At 53.7% G+C, this 20,538-nt stretch overlaps 1 protein-coding gene across 2 annotated transcripts in view; it reads left to right on the plus strand.

The window, feature by feature from the left end:
* ZDHHC7 (zinc finger DHHC-type containing 7) overlaps positions 1 to 2,069 on the plus strand; it is a 28,170-nt gene extending 26,101 nt beyond the window's left edge. For both annotated transcript variants that reach the window (XM_003791288.2, XM_023514126.1), the window contains one exon: positions 87 to 2,069. In XM_003791288.2, the coding sequence (XP_003791336.1) occupies positions 87 to 263 (177 nt within the window). In that variant the 3' untranslated portion in view covers positions 264 to 2,069. The remainder of the gene's footprint in view (positions 1 to 86) is intronic.
* The last annotated feature ends 18,469 nt before the right edge of the window (positions 2,070 to 20,538 follow it).

The following is a 20,538-nucleotide window of genomic DNA, read 5'->3' on the forward strand; positions in this document are numbered from 1 at the left end:
TGGTGTCCCTGGTCTCTCCGTGGGTCCTGCCTGTGTCTGTCAAGGTCCGCAGAGCTGGCACTACTTGCTTTCCTTTCTGCTTCTAGGAGATTGAGAGGCTGAAGAGTGAGAAGCCCACGTGGGAGCGGAGGCTGCGATGGGAAGGGATGAAGTCTGTCTTTGGGGGGCCCCCTTCACTCCTCTGGATGAACCCCTTCGTCGGCTTCCGATTTAGGCGACTGCCTATGAGACCCAGGAAAGGAGGCCCAGAGTTCTCCGTGTGAGGCCCCCGGGCTGGCACCTGCTAACAAATGTCAAGTGGCAGGGCAAGCAGAACCGCACGAGCCAGCTGCTTGCAGCAAGCAGAGTTTTATATATTTATAGTCACAGATGGGAGGCTTTCCAAACTGGATGAGGCTCTCCTCAGTTCCACCTGTACGGCCAACGCAGGGTATGTGGCCACTGAAGACGCCAAAGGTCATTCCTTTCTGCACAGTTGGGACTTTTGTTAAGAATACTTTGCATTTTCTAAGAAGCTGTTTGGGATATTACATAGGTGTTAAAATCCTGTGCTGTAAGCTGCTTTTTTCATTCATGAAAGAAAAAACAGTCAATCCAGTGAACAAGGATTCTCCAGCGGTCACTCCAGGGAGCCCCTCTCCACCCTGGATCATTAGTGCACTCCCTCGGTCCCAGCAGGGGGGTTGCATAGAAGGACGTTGGTCTCGTTTGCTCTGACACTTTGCACTAAAGTTGCAAAGGATCCGTGCACTGAACAGTGAGGTGGCCTCGGGGCACTCCCCACTGCCCGGAAGAGGCGTCCTCTGACCCTTTCCGCAAGTTTGCGCGTGTGTGCGTGTCTGTGAGTATGTGGGCTGTGTGCATGTGTGTCCAAACTGGCAGTATTGTTTAGACAATGTAACATTTATCGGCTATGTACAGCAAACAAGCTATTTTTTAGAAACTGATGTTTCAGGGAAGAGGGGAGAGGTGCCGCGGGTCCTCCCCGTGGGTTACTATGAATGTATTGTATATTGGAGAGTGTCTTGATCCAAAGAACAATCACTCCCATGCGGTCCTTTGTTGCCCTCCTGTTTTAATTTTATTTTAAAAATCTTGGGTGCATGAGGGCCTTAGAAATGATTTTTTTGTTGTTCCAGCCAAATTAGCAGCGTGTGAATGGCACCTTGGTGAGAGCAGAGCAGAATCTCATGGTTTTGTGCAGCTCGGTGTGGGGAGGGCCAGCACGTCAGCCGGGAAACACGGGGGAGGCAGGGGTTGGCCCTTTGGCCCCTCTGGGAAGGTTGGGGGACCGTGGGGCAGCCAGCCCCCAGCACGGGTGACTGTACGTGCCTCGGTCCAGGGGGCAGCAGCCTGTCAGACGTTGGGTCAGCATCTGTTCTCTACCCATGGCACAAGGGGTACAATGGGATCCTTGGTGCGGAGCTTACAATTACGCCAGAAAACAAACAGCTCCCCTCCTGGGGACTTGCCTTAAACTTGCCTGGTTTGTACTTTTTTTTGCCAGTCACATCAAGAAGCGCTGTGTGACAGAGTCTGAGGGGCTTCCTCAGAGTCTGCCCCCACGCTTAGAGAAGTTGGTGTTTCCCTCCAGGGCCTGTTCACCTTTCTGTTCCTCTGTGAACTGTTCTGTGTTTGTTCTTGGTCACTCTGTCCCCTATCGTAACCAGGGCCTCCACCACTGCTGATCAAACCACAGAGGGGCCTCCTGGGACCCAGTGCAGCCACGTGAACAAGCCGGCAGGACTCTGATGCGGATCAAGTCGGTCCCTGTAGAGGACGGACTGAGTCACACCAGCTGGACAGAGCACACTGTGGTCCAGGAGACAGAGTCCCAGAGATTGTTCTGCACACTCACTGGCACAGCCCTTGTCTGGGTTGGACCGTGTATCGGGCTTCATTGTGAGGCTTTTCATATGTATATCCTGTTTATCAATAAAACAAATTATTGAAGTGGTTGACTCCTGTGAGCCGTGGCGAGTGTCTGCAAATCAAGTGTACTTGACCTTTAAACCTCTTCTTTCAATGTAACTTTTATATGAAATAAAGTAACCAATTGACAGTTCTCAGTCGGTCTCCTGTCAGTGTGTTGTGGGGGCTGGTTCTTTCTGTGGTTTGTGGGCCCGACCCCCACTGTCCCACTCTCCTCTGCAGCTTCCAAAACACCCATGATGAAGGGCCTTTCACTCAGCTTTATCCTAAACAGTCCTGTAATCATTTTTAGTGCTTGTTGAAATAAAAACAGTTTTTATAATCTCTGTAGTCCAGAAGGTTAGGTACCTCTAATTTGATTTTAACACATTCACCAAATCTCTCTAATATTTGTGCTGTGAAGGACCCTCTTGGCAAGATTTGGCCAGATGGGCAGGTCAGGGCCCGCCACCCATACACTGCCCCACGGGGTCCTTAGTGGCATCCGGGACATGCAGAAGCAGAGGCTCCTGGGGCCAGTCTCAGCCTGTGTGTCTGTGCGGAACTTTGCTGCAAAGTTACTTATATTCTAATTACTGGGATGTTATATTGGCTCACTCTCTCATTATCTTTTCTTTATAATAAACAATATGGCTCTATTGCCCTGCGTACAGTGCAGTGGTGTCATCACAGCTCACTGCAACCTCAAACTCTTGGGCTGAAGCGATCCTCCTGCCTCAGCCTCCCTAATAGCTGGGACTACAGGTGCCCACCATGAAGCCTGGCTAGTTTTTCTATTTTTAGTAGAGATAAGGTCTCACTCTTTCTTGGCTCAGGCTGCTCTCCAACTCATGAGCTCAGGCGATCGACCCACCTAAGCCTCCCAGAGTGCTGGGGTTATAGGTGTGAGGCACCGCTCCCAGCCTGGGTTCATCTTCACTGTTACTGTGTCTCCATTAAAATGTGTAATGAAAATAACTGTCCAGTGGGAAGTGGCCAAATCCTATCTTCTGTTAAGTATGGATCCGGTTGGGCTACAGAGTAGAGCACAGCCTGTGGGGTCACCTGCAAAGGTGACCAGAGCCAGATGCTGTGAGATCGGTGCTCCCTACACTGTGGAGCATCTGAGTGGAAGCCATGTTGCTCCTTATCTCACTGCTGGTTGAAGCAGAGACAGCCTGAAGATGCAAAGGGACATGGGGGCAATGAGATCTGGCCTGGAGGGTCAAAAGCTGAGCCTGCCTGAGCTGTAGGGGCTTGGAGTCCAGGCCTGGTGGACCAGCACAGGCAGCTTCCCTAGAGGTCAGGAAAGTTTCGGAAGAAGGTTCTAGGGATACTGTGTCTACAGTGCAGAGAAGTCTTGTTTCCTGGGGCTCCTGTCAAGCCTGGACACGCTGCCCCTCCACACACTCGTCTGTGTGCCATACCTGTTGTTCTTACGTGGTTCAGATTATTACACTTGAATATTTTGCTGCTAAACCGAGTCCTAGAACCTTTTGTATAGTTTTTCACTTTTCCCAGGCGAGGGGACATGGCCTCGCATGTGCCCGCCACGGCCCCCACTGAGGGCATCCTCCCCTCCAGCCTCAGCACAGCCAGTTCTGCACTCCTGCCCCGTCTGCTGCCGAGCAGGCCTGGCTTCTCCAGGGACAGTGGGCTCAGTCCACAATCTCAGGATTCTCCAGTGGTGCAGCACATTCCCTGGTACACAGGGCACATTAGCGTTAAGGATTTCAAGGTCTTGGCCTCAGGGGGCTCACTCTGCCCTGTTACTTTGGGAGGATGGCTCAGCGAGACCATGGATTCCAGATGAAGTATCGTCACTCGGCACGTTGAAGGCACCATCCCACGGCCTCCCACCTCCCAGCGCAGCCACTGAGAGAATCCACACTCCTCTGGGTCCCACCGTATGTGACCTAGCTTGCCTTTTTCTTCTTTTTTATTAATCTCAAGCAGCCCTTGTTGGCCTCACTTTAGTCCTAGTTTCTCCAAGTTGACGAGGAGGCGCTCTGGCCTCTTCTCCCCAGCACTATGCTAGTGCTTGGCGGGCCCTTTAAGTCTGCTTCTTGCAAACATCCTGTGTTAACGTCTTTGAGAATCTGGTTCTCTCCTTCTTCCATCTTTCTTCCTGAACTAACAATTTGCACGTTGGACTGCCCAGACCAGCCTCTGGGCTTCCTTCTTACCGGGCACTCTTTGTTTTCTGGAAAACGTCCTTACCACTGTCTTCGAGCTCTTCTCTTGGGTGTTTTTTTCAAGCTGTGATCGTTTTAATTTTCAAGAGCTTTTTGCTGGTCTTTCGTCGTTTTGAGGAAGCAGCATCCTGGTTTTCTTTTATTGGTGCAACATTGTTCCCTCCCTCTGAGCATCTTGGGGTTTTGTTTTGTGTTCCCCTTGGAATCCTGGATTAGTTCTGTTTTCTCCCAGCCTCTGCCCAAGCTCGTTCTCTGTGTGCCCTGGCCCTTTCCTGTTAGAAGCTTTCCCTGATGTATTGATCACAGCAGCAGCGAGCTACGTGGCAGGCCTGTGGGATCCAGCTTTCCCTGCAGGTGCCTGTGGAGGGCGCCCTTTCCTGACAGGCAGCTGGCTTGCTCTGGACAGGTGGAGAAGGCCCAGAGGCCATGCTGACTACCCCTACCCCCTGCTCTGTGCCCAATTCTTTGATTCCAGAATCTTCCAAGAATAAACTACCCTTTTTCTCCAGGGTGAGGAGGGGTACCTAGGTGTCTGACCTGCTCTCGGGAGACCTCTTTCCAACCCACTTCCATGTCCAGACCTGCTTCAGGGCTTCCTTGGTGCTCCACAGGACCCTGGGAGGCAGTGTGGCCTACATGGCCATTTCACAGGTGGAAAGGTGGAGGCTGAGGATCCCTGACAACACCCAGGAGTCGAAAGCAGCGCAGTGAATTACAGCCTAATAGGCTGTAATTCAAACACTCACGAGAGCTCTTATTAATGGAAAACCTCCTGTGTCTCTGCCCTGTGCTCAGATCTAACTCTCACTATTATCCCCATTTCGTAGATGGGGAAACTGAAGCCCAGAGAGGTTGCTCAGGAACCCATAGGTAGCAAACAATGATCGTATTATTAATAATGTTGTCATTACTAGCTATTCATTGGTAACAGTGCTACTGGCTGTGCAATGGAGGGGCTTCCCTCCGACTCACCTGATCTTCCGTAGGCACAGATCTCCTGAGGACCAAGCGCATTCACACCATCTTGGCTCCCTGCAGCCCTGTAGGAGAAAGGTTGACTTCTGAGTATGTGTCTGCAATGTGGCCACCAGAGGGCGCCACGAGACAGCAGATGCCCCTGAGCTGCTCAGGCCACCACCCAGTCCTTCGTCCCCAGCTCATGGACCTGGCAGGACCACACCCATAGCATGCTGGCAAGGCCTCTGTGCTCAGCAGGCACTGACATGAGAAATCGGTGGTTTGTGCTGTGAGAGCTAAGAGCAGCAGTGAGACGACATGCCAAGGTGGACATCCTGGACGAGGGGTCAGGGAAGGGCCCCTGAGGGTGGGGAGGGGGCTGCATCAGGGCATGTGCAGAGGTCCTCGGGCAGCGCCCCTGGGGGGCAGTGAGTTTTAATCTCTTTGGTGTCAATGTGAAGTTACAGCTGGTAAAACCACAGAATGCTGGGTTCAGAGAAGGTGCTGAGAGTTGGAGGTGCTAAAGGTCACTGGGCTTACTGGGGCAGAGACTCATCTAAATGAGATTTCTCAAAGGACAGGCTGGCCGTTTACCCCAAAGCCCTAGAGCAGAGGAGACAGGCTTCAAGATAAGTGACTTCAAAGACATGTCCATCTGGAAACGGAATATGAGGGGTTCTGGGGGGGTTGTGTGCACATAGTCTGTCTCTGGTCTCTGCCTGGGTAAGGCCCGGCTGACCATCTGCAGCAGCCAGGGGATAAGTCACAGTCTGGGTGGCCTGGAAAGCTGGCTTTGGCCCTGCCCCACTCCTCAATACTGTCAGTGCTGTGAAGTCCCCTGCTTTGTCCAACCAGGACACCTCCCCCAGAAAAGCTTACAGGAGGGGCTGGCCCTCTGGCCAGGCCTGTGGGAAACAAAACATCCTTGCTGGGGCTTTTGCTTGATAGAACCAGGCAGAGCCACCCTGCACAGCTACACACACGCCTGGCTAAGGTGGCCGGCTCCAGAAGAGTGGGCAGGGCTGTTCCTACACCGCCTCCCCTCCCTGTTCCGGGGTGATGAGTGGAGCTGAGTGCCTCCCTCCCTCTGCAGCCCGCTTCCCTTCCTGCCCTGAGCCCCTAGCCCACCTTAGCGTGCCACACCCACCTAGGAAGCCCTCCTTAGTCACCCAAACCATGGCGCAAACGAGCTGTTTCAGTTTCCCCAGGATAGTGGTGTTCTAAGTGTGTCCCCCTCCCTGGACCAGGGGCATCAGTGCCACCAGGAACTAGTTAGAAATGGAAATTCTCAGCCCCTCCCCAGGCCTCCTGAATCAGCTAGGCCAGGCAGTCTGTTTTAACAACATGCTCTGCCCAGGGCCATGGGATTGGAGAGAGCCAAGGTCTCCCTGAGTAGAGGGGAGCAGGCCTCAGGGCAGCCAGAAGCCACCAGCTGTGGCCGTCCACCTGGCATCCAAGATCCCAGCCCCAGGCTCACTGGCTGTGTGACTCAGCCCAGGCATTTCCCTTCTCTTCACCTCAGTTTTCTCATCTATGAAATGGCACAGTAACACCTGCTAGGAGCAGCAAAAACTGAGTCTTGAAAGGCCCAGGGGGTGCTCAGCGCATTGTCGGCAGTGATTACTATGGGATGGCCTAGGGACGGGTTTTGCAGCCTAGGTGAGACTGCAAGGCAGACAAGTGAGCGGCAAGTGGGAGGTTAAATTCCTGGCTGATCTTGTTTACTCCTTCCTTTTTTTTTTTTCTGGATAACATGGTGTTCACAGTTAAGACAGCCTTGCAGTCTTTTGTGGGTTTTTTTTTTTCTTTTAGACCAAATAAAAACCTAACCAACTAAACAAAACCAAGTCCATTTATAACAAAGTCCACCAGTGCAAACATTTACAATCTCCCCAGAAAGCGTTTTATCCAAGGCAGAGCGAGGCCTGCGGGATTTTAAGAGGCTGCAGCTCTTGTCTTTAAAACCACTAGCATCTTCATGTTTGTCTGGGGCTTTTTTCTCCGCGTGGAGGTACTTTTCCATCTGTCCTCCTTTTTCCCAGTAAAGCCCGAGGAGGTGAGGGGCAGCTCTCTCCCAGGTGCTTGGACCAAATGTGGACACTCCGCCCAGGTCATCCTGGGCTGAGGCTGCAAGCTGGTGGCCTTGACCCAGATCTGCCCCTGATGGCATTGGTGAAATACCACTAGTCAGTTGCTAAGATCTGCAAATCAGGAGCTGTCACCTGAAATTCACATTCACCACTTCCCTAGGCACCAATTCCTCTGGCCAAATTGGCTGGTGCCGAGGAGGGACTAGCAGGACAACATCTGAGTCGTTTTTTTGAAAAATATTGAGATAGAATCCATGTAACATAAAACCATTTTTTTTTTTTTTTGAGACGGAGCCTCAAGCTATCCCCCTGGGTAGAGTGCCATGGCATCACGCTCACAGCAACCTCCAACTCCTGGGCTCAAGCGAATCTCCTGCCTCAGCCTCCCAAGTAGCTGGGACTACAGGCGCCCGCCACAACGCCTGGCCATTTTTTGGTTGCAGCCATCATTGTTGTTTGGCAGGTCCGGGCTGGGGATTCGAACCTGCCACCTTAGGTGTATGTGGCTGGCGCCTTAGCCGCTTGAGCCACAGGTACCGAGCCATAAAACCATTTTAAAGTGAACAAATCTGTGGCGCTTAGTACAATATATCCACAAACTCCACTCTAGTTTCAAAATGCCTTCAGCACCCCAGAAATAAGCCCTGCCTCACTAGCAGTCCCCGTTCCCCCACCACAGACCTGCTGTCCACAGATTGGCCTATTCTGGACCCCTTGTGTAAGGGGCCACACAGAGCATATGTCCTCTGGTGCCCGACTTCTGTCACACAGCCCAGCCGTGTCACCCCTCATCTGTCTCTACAGCTAATACTCCATCATGTGTTTGTCTAGAGCGTGTGTATCTGTCACAGTACTGTGCAGCGGCCTCCACAGCAGAGCAGACAGACCCAGGTCCCTCTGCTGGCCCCGTGGGCTACCTGTCACCTTGACCACTCAGATCGGCAGCAAACATCCTTCCCGGGTGCAGGGTCTCCGATGGACAGCAGGCTGCCCGTGCTTGCCTTCCTAGCTGCACGCTGTGTTTCATTAGAAAAATGTGTGTTTAAATTTTCCACTTTGAAATAATTTCAGACTCGTGCAGAGTGGCCACCATAATGCAGAGATCCCCTAGGCATACCTTACACGGGTTCCCCAAATGCCCACACCCCGTCTGACCCCTGGGTAATTCCTGGAACCAGGCAGAGACGGCAGGTCCACTCATGCACAGCCTTCTCCAGATCTTGCTGTCGGCCCTGGGACCCTCCTGCCTGGGTCCCACTGTCGTCCCATCTCCTCGGACTCCTCTACCAGCAACGGTCCCTTCGTCTTTCCCTGTCTTTCCTGACTGGTACTGCCCAGTTATTTGAGGCTTTCCTGGGAACAGAAATAGGTCCTGCTGTGTCTAGGGGAATTTCAGTCCCCTCTTGGCTCATTTCCAGGGGAAGCAGATCCCGATGGAGAGAGGGAAGTGGGGGGTGGGGGGTGATTCAGGCATCCCCAGCTGCCTACAATACCGTGGCAGGGACATGTGCTCTAGACAAGAACTGGGACTTCGTGGGGGCCCCAGGGAGGGGCTGAGTGAGGCCCAACCTTGTCCTTCCCTGGAGGCTGAGGGAAGCCCCCCCCCATGCCCCAGTAAGCAAGGGTTCCTGAGAAGTCAGCAGGGCCAAGGGGCCTCAGTGGTAGGGGCTGCTGGGGCTGCAGACGCTGAGCCCAGCTTCAAGATATTAATGGGAAAAAACCAAAATCCATAAAATAACTTAAGGGGTTTTATTCTGAGCCAATACAAGTGACTGCGGCCAGGGGATACGTAAACCCAAGGCTCGAGTAAGCAGCCCCGAGGTGGTCGGGTTACAGTTAGTCTCACACATTTCAAGGAGACAGGAATTTCAGATTAAGCCATAAATCAATAGGTGGAAAGTACATATTGGTTCAGCCTGGACAGGTGGGACATCTTGAAGCTGGACTTACAAGTCACAGGAAGATTTACAGACACTTTAATTGGTAACTGGCCGAGAGTGAAGCTTTGCCTAAAAATTTGGAGTCAATAGGAAAGAATGCTTAAGATAAGGAAGGCTGCTAATCATAGCACAGGCCCCAAATACACAGTGACGTGTGAAGCAAATGGACAGCCTGGGCACCTGACCTGACCCTCAAGCTCACACGGCCTTAGGTCCTGTCTATAGTTGCCACAGAGTGTCAGTTTTGTCAGCTGTATGATTTTTTTTTTTTTTTTGATACAGAGTTTCACTCTGTCACCCTGGGTAGAAGACTGTGTCATCATAGCTCACAGCAACCTCAAGCTCTCAGGCTCAAACCATCCTCCTGCCTCAGCCTCCCGAGTAGCTGGGACTACAGGCACCTGCTACAACACCTGGCTATTTTTAGAGATGGGGGTCTTGCTCTAACTCAGGCAAGTCTCAAACTCATGAGCTCAAGCGATCCACCCGCCTTGCTCCCCCCAACCCCCTCCCCGAGTGCTGGGATTACAGGCATGAGCCACTGTGTCCGGCCTGACCTCTGTAATGTTAATGTTGTATCTGAACTCCAGCAGTGGGAAGAAGCTTGGAGAAGTGGGGGGAAGCCCGGGGACGAGACAATCACAGCAGAAACAGCAGCAACCAGGGATAAGACCCTCAGCTCACGCCCAGCTCCCCACTCAGCCCTTTTGTGTGCTAACTCCTCAAAGAAGTTCCACCAAGTGGGGGCAGTGAGGGGTCAAGCCAGGCTTGGTTGAGAACCTGAACCCTCGGAAGCTAGTGCCTTTTCTTAAAGTTTTTAATTTGAAAATTAACAAGTGTATGTTTTGAGTGGGTTGTACATAGGGCCCAGGATGCCAGATGTCCCCAAGTCTGGATCATCTCCAAGCACACCTGAGCCAGTAGGTGTGTACACCGATACACAGATATGCTTAAACATGTGTTGTCTCGTAACAGTACCCTAATGCTGTTCTGTTTTTCACATCAGAGAGCGTGGCCCTTCCACCTGCTGCCCTGCTGTGTGGCCAGGCCACACCTAAAGGGATGAGGCCCAAACCCCCCTGTCTCTGTGACTCTCAGTGGGGGCCAGCCCCACTCACTCCCACACCTGGCTGGCCAAGCCCTGGACCAGTGCTGGCCCAGAAAGGGAAGTCAGAGATATCATCCGTTTTTCTGGTACAAACCTCCCAAGGCCAGCACCTTCCAGGATTTTTTTTTTAAATTTGGAGACAGGATCTCACGATGTCTGCTAGATGCTAGGTTCTACCTCCCAAGTTCAAGCACCCCTCCAGCCTCAGCCTCCCAAGTAGCTGGGACCACAAGTGCGAGCTCCTGCACCAGCCCAGGTTTTTGTTTCCCCAACACTGATCAGTGATTTGTGCTTTGCAGACTTGGAGTAAACGCTTGTTAATTGAGTGGCTGATAAAGCAAAGGCCTCTGTCTCACTCATCGTGAAGGCCCAGCTCAGACATCACCTCCTCTAGGGTCCTGGTTACCCCAGGCAGGGTTATGTCCCACAGCCCCTTCACCCTCATCAGAGCACCGAAGCCCCATGTGTGACCGGCAGGGGCTGTGTCGATCTCCGACACCAGACTGGCTTCCAAACCTCCTGGCACTGTCACCTGCTGGCACGTGGTGAGGAATGAGCGGATGACCCGTATCACCAGCACCACGTCTATTGTGGCCTATGAGGACGACAGGCAGGAGGGGCTCTGCGAGGGTCCACAGCCCCAGATGGGGGAGCGGGCGGCTGGCCCACCCCACTGTTGGTCCCACGCTGGTCCTAGCTGGAGGGCTGGAGGGTGACACACAAGAGTGAACATGTGAGGGACAAGGAGCAGGTCAGGGAAGGAGGGTCCTGGGGTTTCAGGGACTCTGGCATGGAAGCTGAAGACGGGGATGGCGGGGACGAGGTGGGGCAGCGTTATTCCAGCTCATGCCACATAAGTGCTGGGGTTGAAGTTCAACCAAGATCCTCGGCAATGGAGGGACGGAGGCAGAGACAGTGCGGCTGCTGCAGAAGACCCTCCCCACCCCGCTCTCCCACTGCCCCAGGGCCGGGGCCGCCATGCTGGCCTGGCCACAAAGTTGAGGTTGTCATTCGCCCTCGCTCACCTCCTGGCACACTGGGAGGGGCACAAGGACGTGCTCACCCAGGGGAAAGCTCTAGAGAAGAAACGAATCTTCAGCTAAGAGGACGAGGTGACAGGAGCCGAGGGGTCCAGCCAGCTGGTTAGACAGAGGCACACATGTGAACACAGCTAAAGAATATTTGTCCTTGCTGATGTCCTTTTCCTCCTCCTCTGCTCTCCAGTGAGATTCGGCTTCTCCCAGGCTGGCTCCACTTCCAGGCAGAATTGGGGGCAAGGCGGAGGGAAACAGGACCCATCAAGGCAGGAGAAGGCAGGTGAAGTGGCTTCCCTTCCCAACGGGGAGGCCAGACGGAGATGAGGTCGGGAAAACGAGCAAAACGAGAGAGTGAGCACCTTCTCCTGATACGGGCAGAGGCTGGAGGTGGGCAGGAAGGGCCAGGAGGCGGGAAGGAAGGCTGGAGGCAGGCGAACGTTCTGGGGGGCGCGGATCAGGGGTTCTGGGGCCAGCGTCGGATATAGCGGAAACAGGGAGGAGGAACAGCAGGATTTCCAGAAAACGAATTGTGGGTTATAAGTGTTCCTTTCAACATTTTAGAGTAGAGCAAGTTAAAACCCAGATTCTTCTCCACCCCCTTCCAGCAGCCCGACCATGCCGGCTTCTCTGTACTCTCCAGACGGGGTTGCCTGGACTGCGGCTCCCATCAGGGTTCCACCTGTAGACCTGCGGGAATAATCCCCATGATAACGGAGAGGTTGGGGCTATCATTGCTCGCATCCAAGATGAGGAAACTGAGGCATGAAGAGGTCATGTGCGTTTCCAGGTTCAAAGCTAGAAAGGGGCTGAGCCAGGACAAACTCCGGGTTTTCCTGACCCTAAATCCTGACCTCTTTTCCCCACCCAGCTGTGTCCCTGGGGAGGATCCTATGACACTGAATCATCTCCTTTGCAGAGCTGAATATTCCGGGCCAAATCTGAGTGACGTTTGCTGTTTCCCCTGCGAAGTTTGTCCTTACCCGAGGGCCCTCCGGCTGCCCGATCCTGGCACAGCCCTCCGTCCGCTGGGGTGGGGCTGCTCTGAGCATGGAACAGAAATGCAGATAACGCAAAAGCTCTCATTCATCTTTGTGGTAAAAACACAGGACAATTTAAAGATGTATAATGTGACGATGCCCATTGCTGGCATGGATGGGAGATGAGCACCCTCCCCCCCATCTGTGTTGGTGGAAGTTTAAATCTGCATTACATCCAGGGCACAACTTGGCTCTAGGTGTGAAAGGTCTTGAAAACACAAAGCCTTTGACTCAGCAGCTCCACTCTAGGAGCACAGATGACCTCAGGAAATAACCTTGCTTGACACACAATATAGGTGTTCCCACCCGCACATCCACTGACCCCAGATCAAGGCTCCCATGTGGCCGATGGAGTTCAGATCTGATTAAAAGACCAGGTCTTCTTCCCTGGGCCGCTCTGGCTTCCCCTGGCATGGGACAGCATTTTGGCTATTTTTTAAAATAGCATCTAATTATACATACATGTCTCTATTTATGTTGGGACTTGGCTTCCAATGCCTAAAGCCACGGAATTTTCAACCTGGAGAAGACCTCGGGGGTTTTCTTGTCCAACATTTCCCAAAGTGCGTCCCCCACAGGAGGGTTCAGGGGCGTGTGGAAACAGATGTTTGCACGATTAAGCTTGGGCACATGGGACATCCTCCCTGCAGGACCGCTCAGCCCCTTTGCTGGATGCTGGGCATCCCCAGTGTCCACAAGACAGACATGAGCAGAGGATATGATGTTTCCACACCTTCTTGGCCACTATGTTGGTCTCCTGCAGCTCTTGGGACAAATGACTACAAACTGGGTGGCTTGAAACAACAGAAGTGCCCCCTGTCACATTCCAGAGGCCAGAGTCTAAAGAGAGGTGTCAGCGGGCTGGGCTCCCTCTTGGAGACTTCTCCTTGGCCTTCTCGCGTCTGTCTGGTGGCTGCTGGCGGCCCTCGGCATTCCTGGCTTGTGGCTGCCTCCGCCCACACTCAGCCTCTCTCTTCATGTCATTCCCTCCCCCCATCTCTCACAAGGAGACAGGTGACTGTACGGAGAGCCCACCTGGAGACCCAGGACAATCTCCTCCTCCTAAGATGTTGAAGTCGATTGCAATTCTGCCATATCATTGGTTTTGGGGATTAGAATGTGGACACGTTTTAGGGGACCGCCACTCAGCCCCCTGCAGCCACTGGGCACCCCTAGCCTCCTCTGGGCAAGGCCTCTGAGGAGAGGACACTCCAGCCAACATGGGGGAGAAACTGTTGGGTCCCACCTTGCTTATTTACGGGTGGAAAACGGAGGCTTCGGGCAAATGGAGACATGCTCAGGCCCGGGGTTGGTGTGTGTCAGAGGTGGCTCCCAGCCCTTTTAGTGGCCACACAGCCTCCTGGGTGGTCCCAACGTGGCGTGGTCCAGTCCTCCACGTAGTCTTCTAGGACAATGGCTACAGAGATGGGACCGGTGCATTAGGGCCGCTCTCCTCGGCCGGGTGCTCAGTTCATCCCGTATGTGCTGAGGTTACTTTGCCCACCCCCAGCTGTCATTTATCCCTGGGTGTCAAACATGACCGTGAAACTCATTTGACAGATAAGGAAACTGAGGACTACAGTGGAGGAATCGCCCCTCCAGTGCAGCCCAGCTGAGATCCTCCCAGAGAAAGTTCTGCTTCCCAGGATGGCCCACAAGCCATCAAGCCCTCAAGCCCTCCCCTCTGAGATGCCCCAGACTCCTGTCCCAGGGACCCAACACCCCAAACTGCAGCCCCCACACGCCCTGCCAGACGGGTCCTGCCTCACTGTGAACGTACCCGGACCCTCAGCGGGTCTTTCCTCCCTTGGGGCCCGAGAGTCCTCTTCCGGAACATGAGGGTCAAGGCTCCGAGGAGGCTACAGGCCTTGTGGTCATGGTTGGCTGTGCCCCCCAGCCCCTGGAAGCTCTGCAGACATCATCCCCACATACAACCCCCCACAGGGCCTTCCTGGCAGTGGGCGTGTGCCTGGGGTGCTCTAGGGAGGAACAGGGTGGATGTGCCTGGCCTGACCCCTTCCTGGGAGGGGGCACCACAGAGGGGGCTGCCAGCAGACAACAGTGCAGAAGTGTGGTCTGCACAGGGCAGGAGGTGTCGTCTGGGTGGGGACCCTTCTGTGGCTTTCAGTGGCTTCATGTCCTGGGCTGGGCTGACCCGTTGGGCTCAGTGAGTCCTGTGGGCACAACCTCAGACCTGGAGCCTGTTTCTGTTTCAACAGATCTGAGGACAGTTCATGCCCATGAAAAAGAGCTATGTGGCCCGGGCTGGAGTCACACACCAGCCCACTGGGCCACAGCGTCCCTTCCCAAGCTAGCCACATAGCAGGTTACAGAGCCAGAGTGAACCATCCTAATTTGAGCTCTAAAATTCCTTGTGAGCCTCTCCCTTTTTCTGGGAATTCAGAGGATTTGGTCCAACGCCTGGGCAAGAAAGAGGCCAACCTGCTTCCATGGAACTGGGGGAACTAGGTGCCATAAGGTGTAGCCATCAGCTGGGCTCTCTCCTTCCCTTGGAGGGGGGACCCTGGGCAAGGTGTACAGCTGCTGGAGCCTCAGTTTTCTCATCTATAACATGGGATGTCACTTCTACAGGTGGTGCTGGGGGAGCTCAGGAGAGCCTGAGGGAGAGAAGAGATGCTGAGCCCCCATCCTCCTCCCATCTCTTCCTGCTTACCCAGAACAGCTCAAAAAATTCACTTGGAAATGTGTCTTGGGGCTAACAGGCTATGAGAAACCCATTGACCAGAAGTCCAGGATCTCATGACTCTATGTCTAGTTCAGGGGCCCTCAGGTTGTGGTCAGAGGGCAGAGATGGGGAGCCTGGGCCTGCCTGGCTTCCTTTCCTGCCTTCTGAAGCTGCCCCCCTTGATTTTAGTCATGGGACACTGGCAGACCTGCCACTTGCAAAGTCCCGTCCCAAGTGAACATGTGACCCAGGCCTGGCCAACCATAGGTCTCCCACTCACTGGCCACTGATAGGTGCAAGGAGTAGCCATGTGATCAAATCTAGCCAATCAAGTCCTTCCTTGGGGTTTTTATATTCTGAATTAGGTAGAGAGAGTCTCTCTCTCTCTCTTTTTTTTAACAAGCTGAGAAGACCTAAGCTGAGGCCACTCACATCATGTTTCCCACTCCTGGGAGAAAAACCTATCCACTGAAGTAGAAAATAAGGTTCCCCAGAGCAGACAAGACAGAAAGAGATGGAGAGAGCATGAGGTTTCAGAGTACTGAGGTCCTTGTGTACAGCCCTGATGGGCCCCAGAGTGGCCTTGGGGCTGCAGCGTCCTCTGGTTTGGGTTTCTGCCACTGACAGCTGTGGGAGTCCTACCTGACCTGGGCCCCCTGGGAAAGGCAGGGAAAGTTTCCTTAGCTGTCAAGGCCGAGTTGGGGCCTTAAGCTTCTGGAGGGCAAGTTTAAGAACTTCAACTTCTGTTTACTTATTTTACTACATCCTTGCCCTAAGAAACCAAACTCAGTTTGAGGTATCCTGCTTGTGCTCAGAGGGCCCCAACAATGGCAAGAGGGGAGGAGGAAGAGCCAGTTCACTTAGGACTTGACAGTGGGCCAAGGGCCTCACTCTGAATCTCAGTGTGACTGAGGACCCAGAGGGCTTCATCCCGGCCCAAAGTCACACACAGAGACTTCCAGGCAGAATCCGACCTAGGACCCAGCTCCCTTAACTACAAAGCCCACATCCTCAGGCTTTAGAATTTCATAAAAACTCAAAAGAATCTTTTGAGAATAACACTGTCCTTTCAGAAATAGGGCAGCTGAGTCCTCCACAATGAAGGAAGGACACCGTCTGTGAATCAAGGCCAGACCTTGAGTTTGGGTGTGAGAACACCTGATCTTCCTGTGTTTCCTCAAGGAAACTTGACTTTGGCAACAGGCAGCAGCAGACAGATGTGAGTGCCCTGGGGCCACTGTGACAAAGTGCCACAAGCTGGGGGCTCACGATGGTGGAAATGTATCCGCCCCCAGCTCTGGAGATCCAAAGAGCAGAACCACAGTGTTAGTAGGGCCACACTTGCTGTGAGCTCTCCAGGGAGAGATCCCTGCCTCTTCCCTGGTGTCCCTCAGCTTGTATACACATCAGTCTCTGCCTCCATCCTCGTGTGGCCTCTCCTCCACATCTGGGTCTAAATTTCTTTCTTTTTTTTTTTTTAATAAGCACACCAGTCATTGGATTAAGGCCCACCCTAATCCACTATGATCTCATCTTAATGAATTACATCTGCAAACGGCCTATTTTCAAAATTAAGGTCGTGTTCAGGGGTTCCAGGGGTTAGCACTTGAGCATATCTTTTTTTAGGAGACACAATTCAGCCTGGTAGAGTGGGCTGGCATTTTGTGCCCCCCACCATGCTGCCAGCACAGTGTGAGAAACACCAAGCCTAGGGCTATTCCCCCTGAGCCTGGGGGAACACTGGGGACCGCTGGGGACCCCTGGGCCATCTCGCCTTCCCTGGCAGCTGAGGCTCAGCATGTTTCCCTTTCAAGGAGCAGCTGGCCTGAGGTCAGCCAGCTGTCCAATGGCAAAGCCAGGCCGGAAGGCAAAAGCGTTAAGGCCAAGCCAGGACTGGGTTATGACCTGGATTCTCCCTGGGGATGGAGCCCAGAGTCCCAACCCCAGTGCAGGAAATGGGTCCAGCCAAGAGAGAAATGAGGGCCCCAGGGTCACCTCCCAGGCTACAGGTGTGGACAGTGCAGCAACCCACCAGCCCAACCTGTCTGTCACCCTCAGTCCTCTGGACAGGGACCAGAGTTGAGTCCTAGGCAGCTGGTGCTGCAGGGGTCTTGAGAGCCCTGCCAACCCAGATGACACCCTTTCCAGAGGCACTCAGCGACTGGCCTGTGGGCACGTGGTGATCACTCAGGGCCAATGTGGGAGCTGGGGCCCTGACCCCTGGTTCTGCCAATGATAGCCTCTAAGCCTTCCACCCACCAAGAGGGCAACCAGTGGTGTCTTTCTGGCTCCCATGAACCCAGTGTTGGCTTCATAATGCTTTGATAGTGGCAGTCAGGAAGAAAACGTCACCCATTCAGCAGCCAGACTGAAGCTGAGACTGCTGACTTTTGGGGAAGGAAGGTTTGGGAGCCAACAGTGATGACACCTGCTGTGCTCCGGATACTTCCCGCACACGGTGTCATCCAACCCTCCCCAAGAGATGGCGACGCGCCCTGCTCACCTGTGAGCAACCAGAGGCTCAGGTGACTTGGAGTCTGCCCAGGGTGTTCCCATCCGCTCAGGCCCCCGTGGGGTGTCAGTTCATCTCTCAGGGCCTCAGTTTCCTCATCTGTAAAATGGGCATCACAGGCCCAGTCTCACAGGAGTGACATCTCAGGAGTAGGCACATCACAGGCGCTCAGGTGACGGAGGGCTTCCTGCACGACAAAAGTCCATCAGCTTCAACAGCCACGTTTATCGTGTGCAGTTCTGGGGGTCAGAAGCCCAACATGGGTCTCCCTAGGGCTGAAATCGGGTGTCAGCAGGAATGGTTCCTTCTGGAGGTTCTAGGGAAGAATCTGCACCCTCCACCTTCAAAGCCGGCACGCTACGCCTCCGAACTCGCTTCCAAAGCTGTGAGTCCCTCCCATGCAGCTGGGTAGTGTTCTCTGAATTTAAAGACTAGTGTGATTGGATTAGGCCCACCTGGTAACTCATGCTCTCACAGGTCCTTAACATCTGTCCCACCTGCAGAAGCTCTCTGGCCAGGTTAGGCAGCACACACAGGTTCCGGGTAATTAGGGTGAGGACACCTGGCCATCGCCTAACTCGTCTGGCCCCAGGGGAGCTGAGTTAGATTCCAGAAAGCCAGGGATGCCTGGGCTGGTCTTTGGCAGTTCTTTTTGGAAGAAGAGGATTCCACTAAAACCAGTTCATTCGAGGACCATTTCCCATCTTTCTGCTGTTTTTGACTCTTTTCAAAGAGGCCCTGTCTCGCCAGGGAGACTGGGTCACATCTGCCAAACCTTTGCTTCAAAATAAACCCTACTAGGAAATTTCCATGGGACCAGGCCCTTTTCTCCCCCCACAAACCTGCCTGAAATCCAAAACCTCGCAGGGCTTCTGGACAGGGCATGGGACCCGACGCTGTGCTGCTTACGGGTTTTCTGTTGTTTTTATCCTCATTCCCAACTCTCCTCTGGGACACTCAGCAGCACAGTCCCCTCTGCAGTGTCCCAGTTCCCGGCTCCCCCCCTGCCATGTGTCCTTTCCCCACTGGGCTGCACCCTGCCCACACCCCATCTCTGATCCCTCCAGGTCGGGGACCAACCTGGGAATTCTGGGAAAGGCTGGCATTCGAGACCACTTTTTTCATCAAAAAAGAAAAACCCACCCTCGGTCCTCAAAAAACATTATTCTGATGCTCAAAGCTGAGTTTGCAGTCTTTTGTATCTGTTCTGTTTCCTCAGCAAGAGGCATCATTTCATGGCCCAGCTGTGATAGGAGAATGGGTGTTGGCCGGAGGGACCCCAAGAGAAACCTGCTGATCTATGTATAACACTCTTTTATTTATTTATTTATTATTTATTTACTTTTTATTGAGACGGTGTCTCACTCTGTGGCCCTCAGTAGAGTGCTGTGGCGTCACAGCTCATAGCAACCTCCAACTCTTGGGCGTAAGTGATTCTCTTGCCTCAGCCTCCCATGTAACTGGGACCTCAGGTGCCCACCACAGTGCCTAGCTATTTTTTGTAGAGACGAGTCTCACTCTGGCTCAGGCTGGTCTCAAACCTCTGAGCTTAGGGCAATCCACCCGCCTCAGCCTCCTAGAGTGCTAGGATTACAGGTGTGAGCCACCACACCCGGCCTATGTGTAACATTCTTCTGTGAGCAGCCGTCCAGAAAGAGAGCACGTTCGTGGGACAAACGCTTCTGTGAGAAGCAGTGGACACACGTTAGCCCCTACATGCCAGGCCTCTTAGGAAGGACGAAAGAGTTTCCACGGTTTCCTGGCTGTCCACCTGCACCTCGCACTGTTAACTGAATGCATATCTGAGTTTCTAAAACTAAAGGAGGAAAAATCCTTTCTCTTGCTCTTTCCAGAAAAGGTCAAGTGGCTCCACTGACCTATCTGAAATGAAGAAGAAAACGAAGACAAAAAAACAGCTGGGAGCGAAGGCAGCAGGTCGGGGAAGCCAGGAACTTGCCTGCGATGTGATGAAGACCAGTCTCAAGCAGACACAGCCCGGCAGGGAGGGAGGGCCAGCCGCACTGCTGGGTCCCCGTCGCCTGGCTGGCTGGGGCTTATCTCCCTCCACACAGAGGAGGGCCCGGAACCGCTCGCTGCCTCTGCATCTCCGCTCATTGGCCATCAGTCTGGACAGTAATGCACCCCGTCTCCTCTGAGGTCTGAGATGTGGAACTCCTCAGGGAAAGTGAAGGAAGGGTCACCAGACTCCCCCCACCCTTTGCTCGACCTCTGCCAGCCAGGCCCCAGCCAGCCTGTTGGAGAAAACCCAGTCCAGACAGGCCTTTTGCTGTCTGGGACTGCAAGGCACCCCTGTGGCCTGTCTGCCTGGTGTTTCCTGGAGGGCATGAGCTGGCCATGTGCCCTCCCAATGTCTCCTGCTGGTGGAAGACTGTGTTACTGCCTTTGCTGGGGGAAAGGCCCCTGTGAGCTATGTCCACTCAGTACGAGTGGGACAGGCATTCACGGAAGGACTGTAGCTACAGGCACTGCAAGGAAGGCTTAGAACCAAGCCCAGGACCCTGAGCAGCTAGCTTCTGCAGCCCTGGGCAGCCCACAAACACTGAAGAGTGTGGTTCCCAGGGTGACCACCAGAGGGCACTGTCCTAACCCCATCTCCACCACCCTTCTGAAAACCTTCAATGGCTCCCCATGACCCTTAGGATAAAGGCCAGATTCAGAGCCTGGCTCACAAGGCCACGGACGATCTGGCTGCCGACCTTTCCAGCTTCGTTTCATTTTCCTCCATGCTCTCTGTCCCAGCGAGCCTGGCTTTCTCACAGCTGCTGGAACAGATGACATCTCCTGTGGCCACAGGGACTTTGTAGGTCCTCTGCATACTCTGAATAAGGCTCTTCCACTCCCCTTCACCTGAAGGACTCCTGATTAGCCATCCTTCATGCCTTACCTTAAATATCAGTCCCAAAGGCTCTTGCCATAAACGCCTCTGAAGAACGTCATCCGTGTGACATCCTGGAGCCTGCCTTCTCTCTGTGGCCCTTGTCGTAGATGCAATTCAATCCTGAATTGTGCCGTGGCTTATCCACTGGCTGCCTCCACTGCTGATT

This window comes from Otolemur garnettii, unplaced genomic scaffold (genome assembly GCF_000181295.1).
Source record: "Otolemur garnettii isolate 467f Iridium unplaced genomic scaffold, OtoGar3 scaffold00047, whole genome shotgun sequence".
NCBI lineage: Eukaryota > Metazoa > Chordata > Mammalia > Primates > Galagidae > Otolemur > Otolemur garnettii.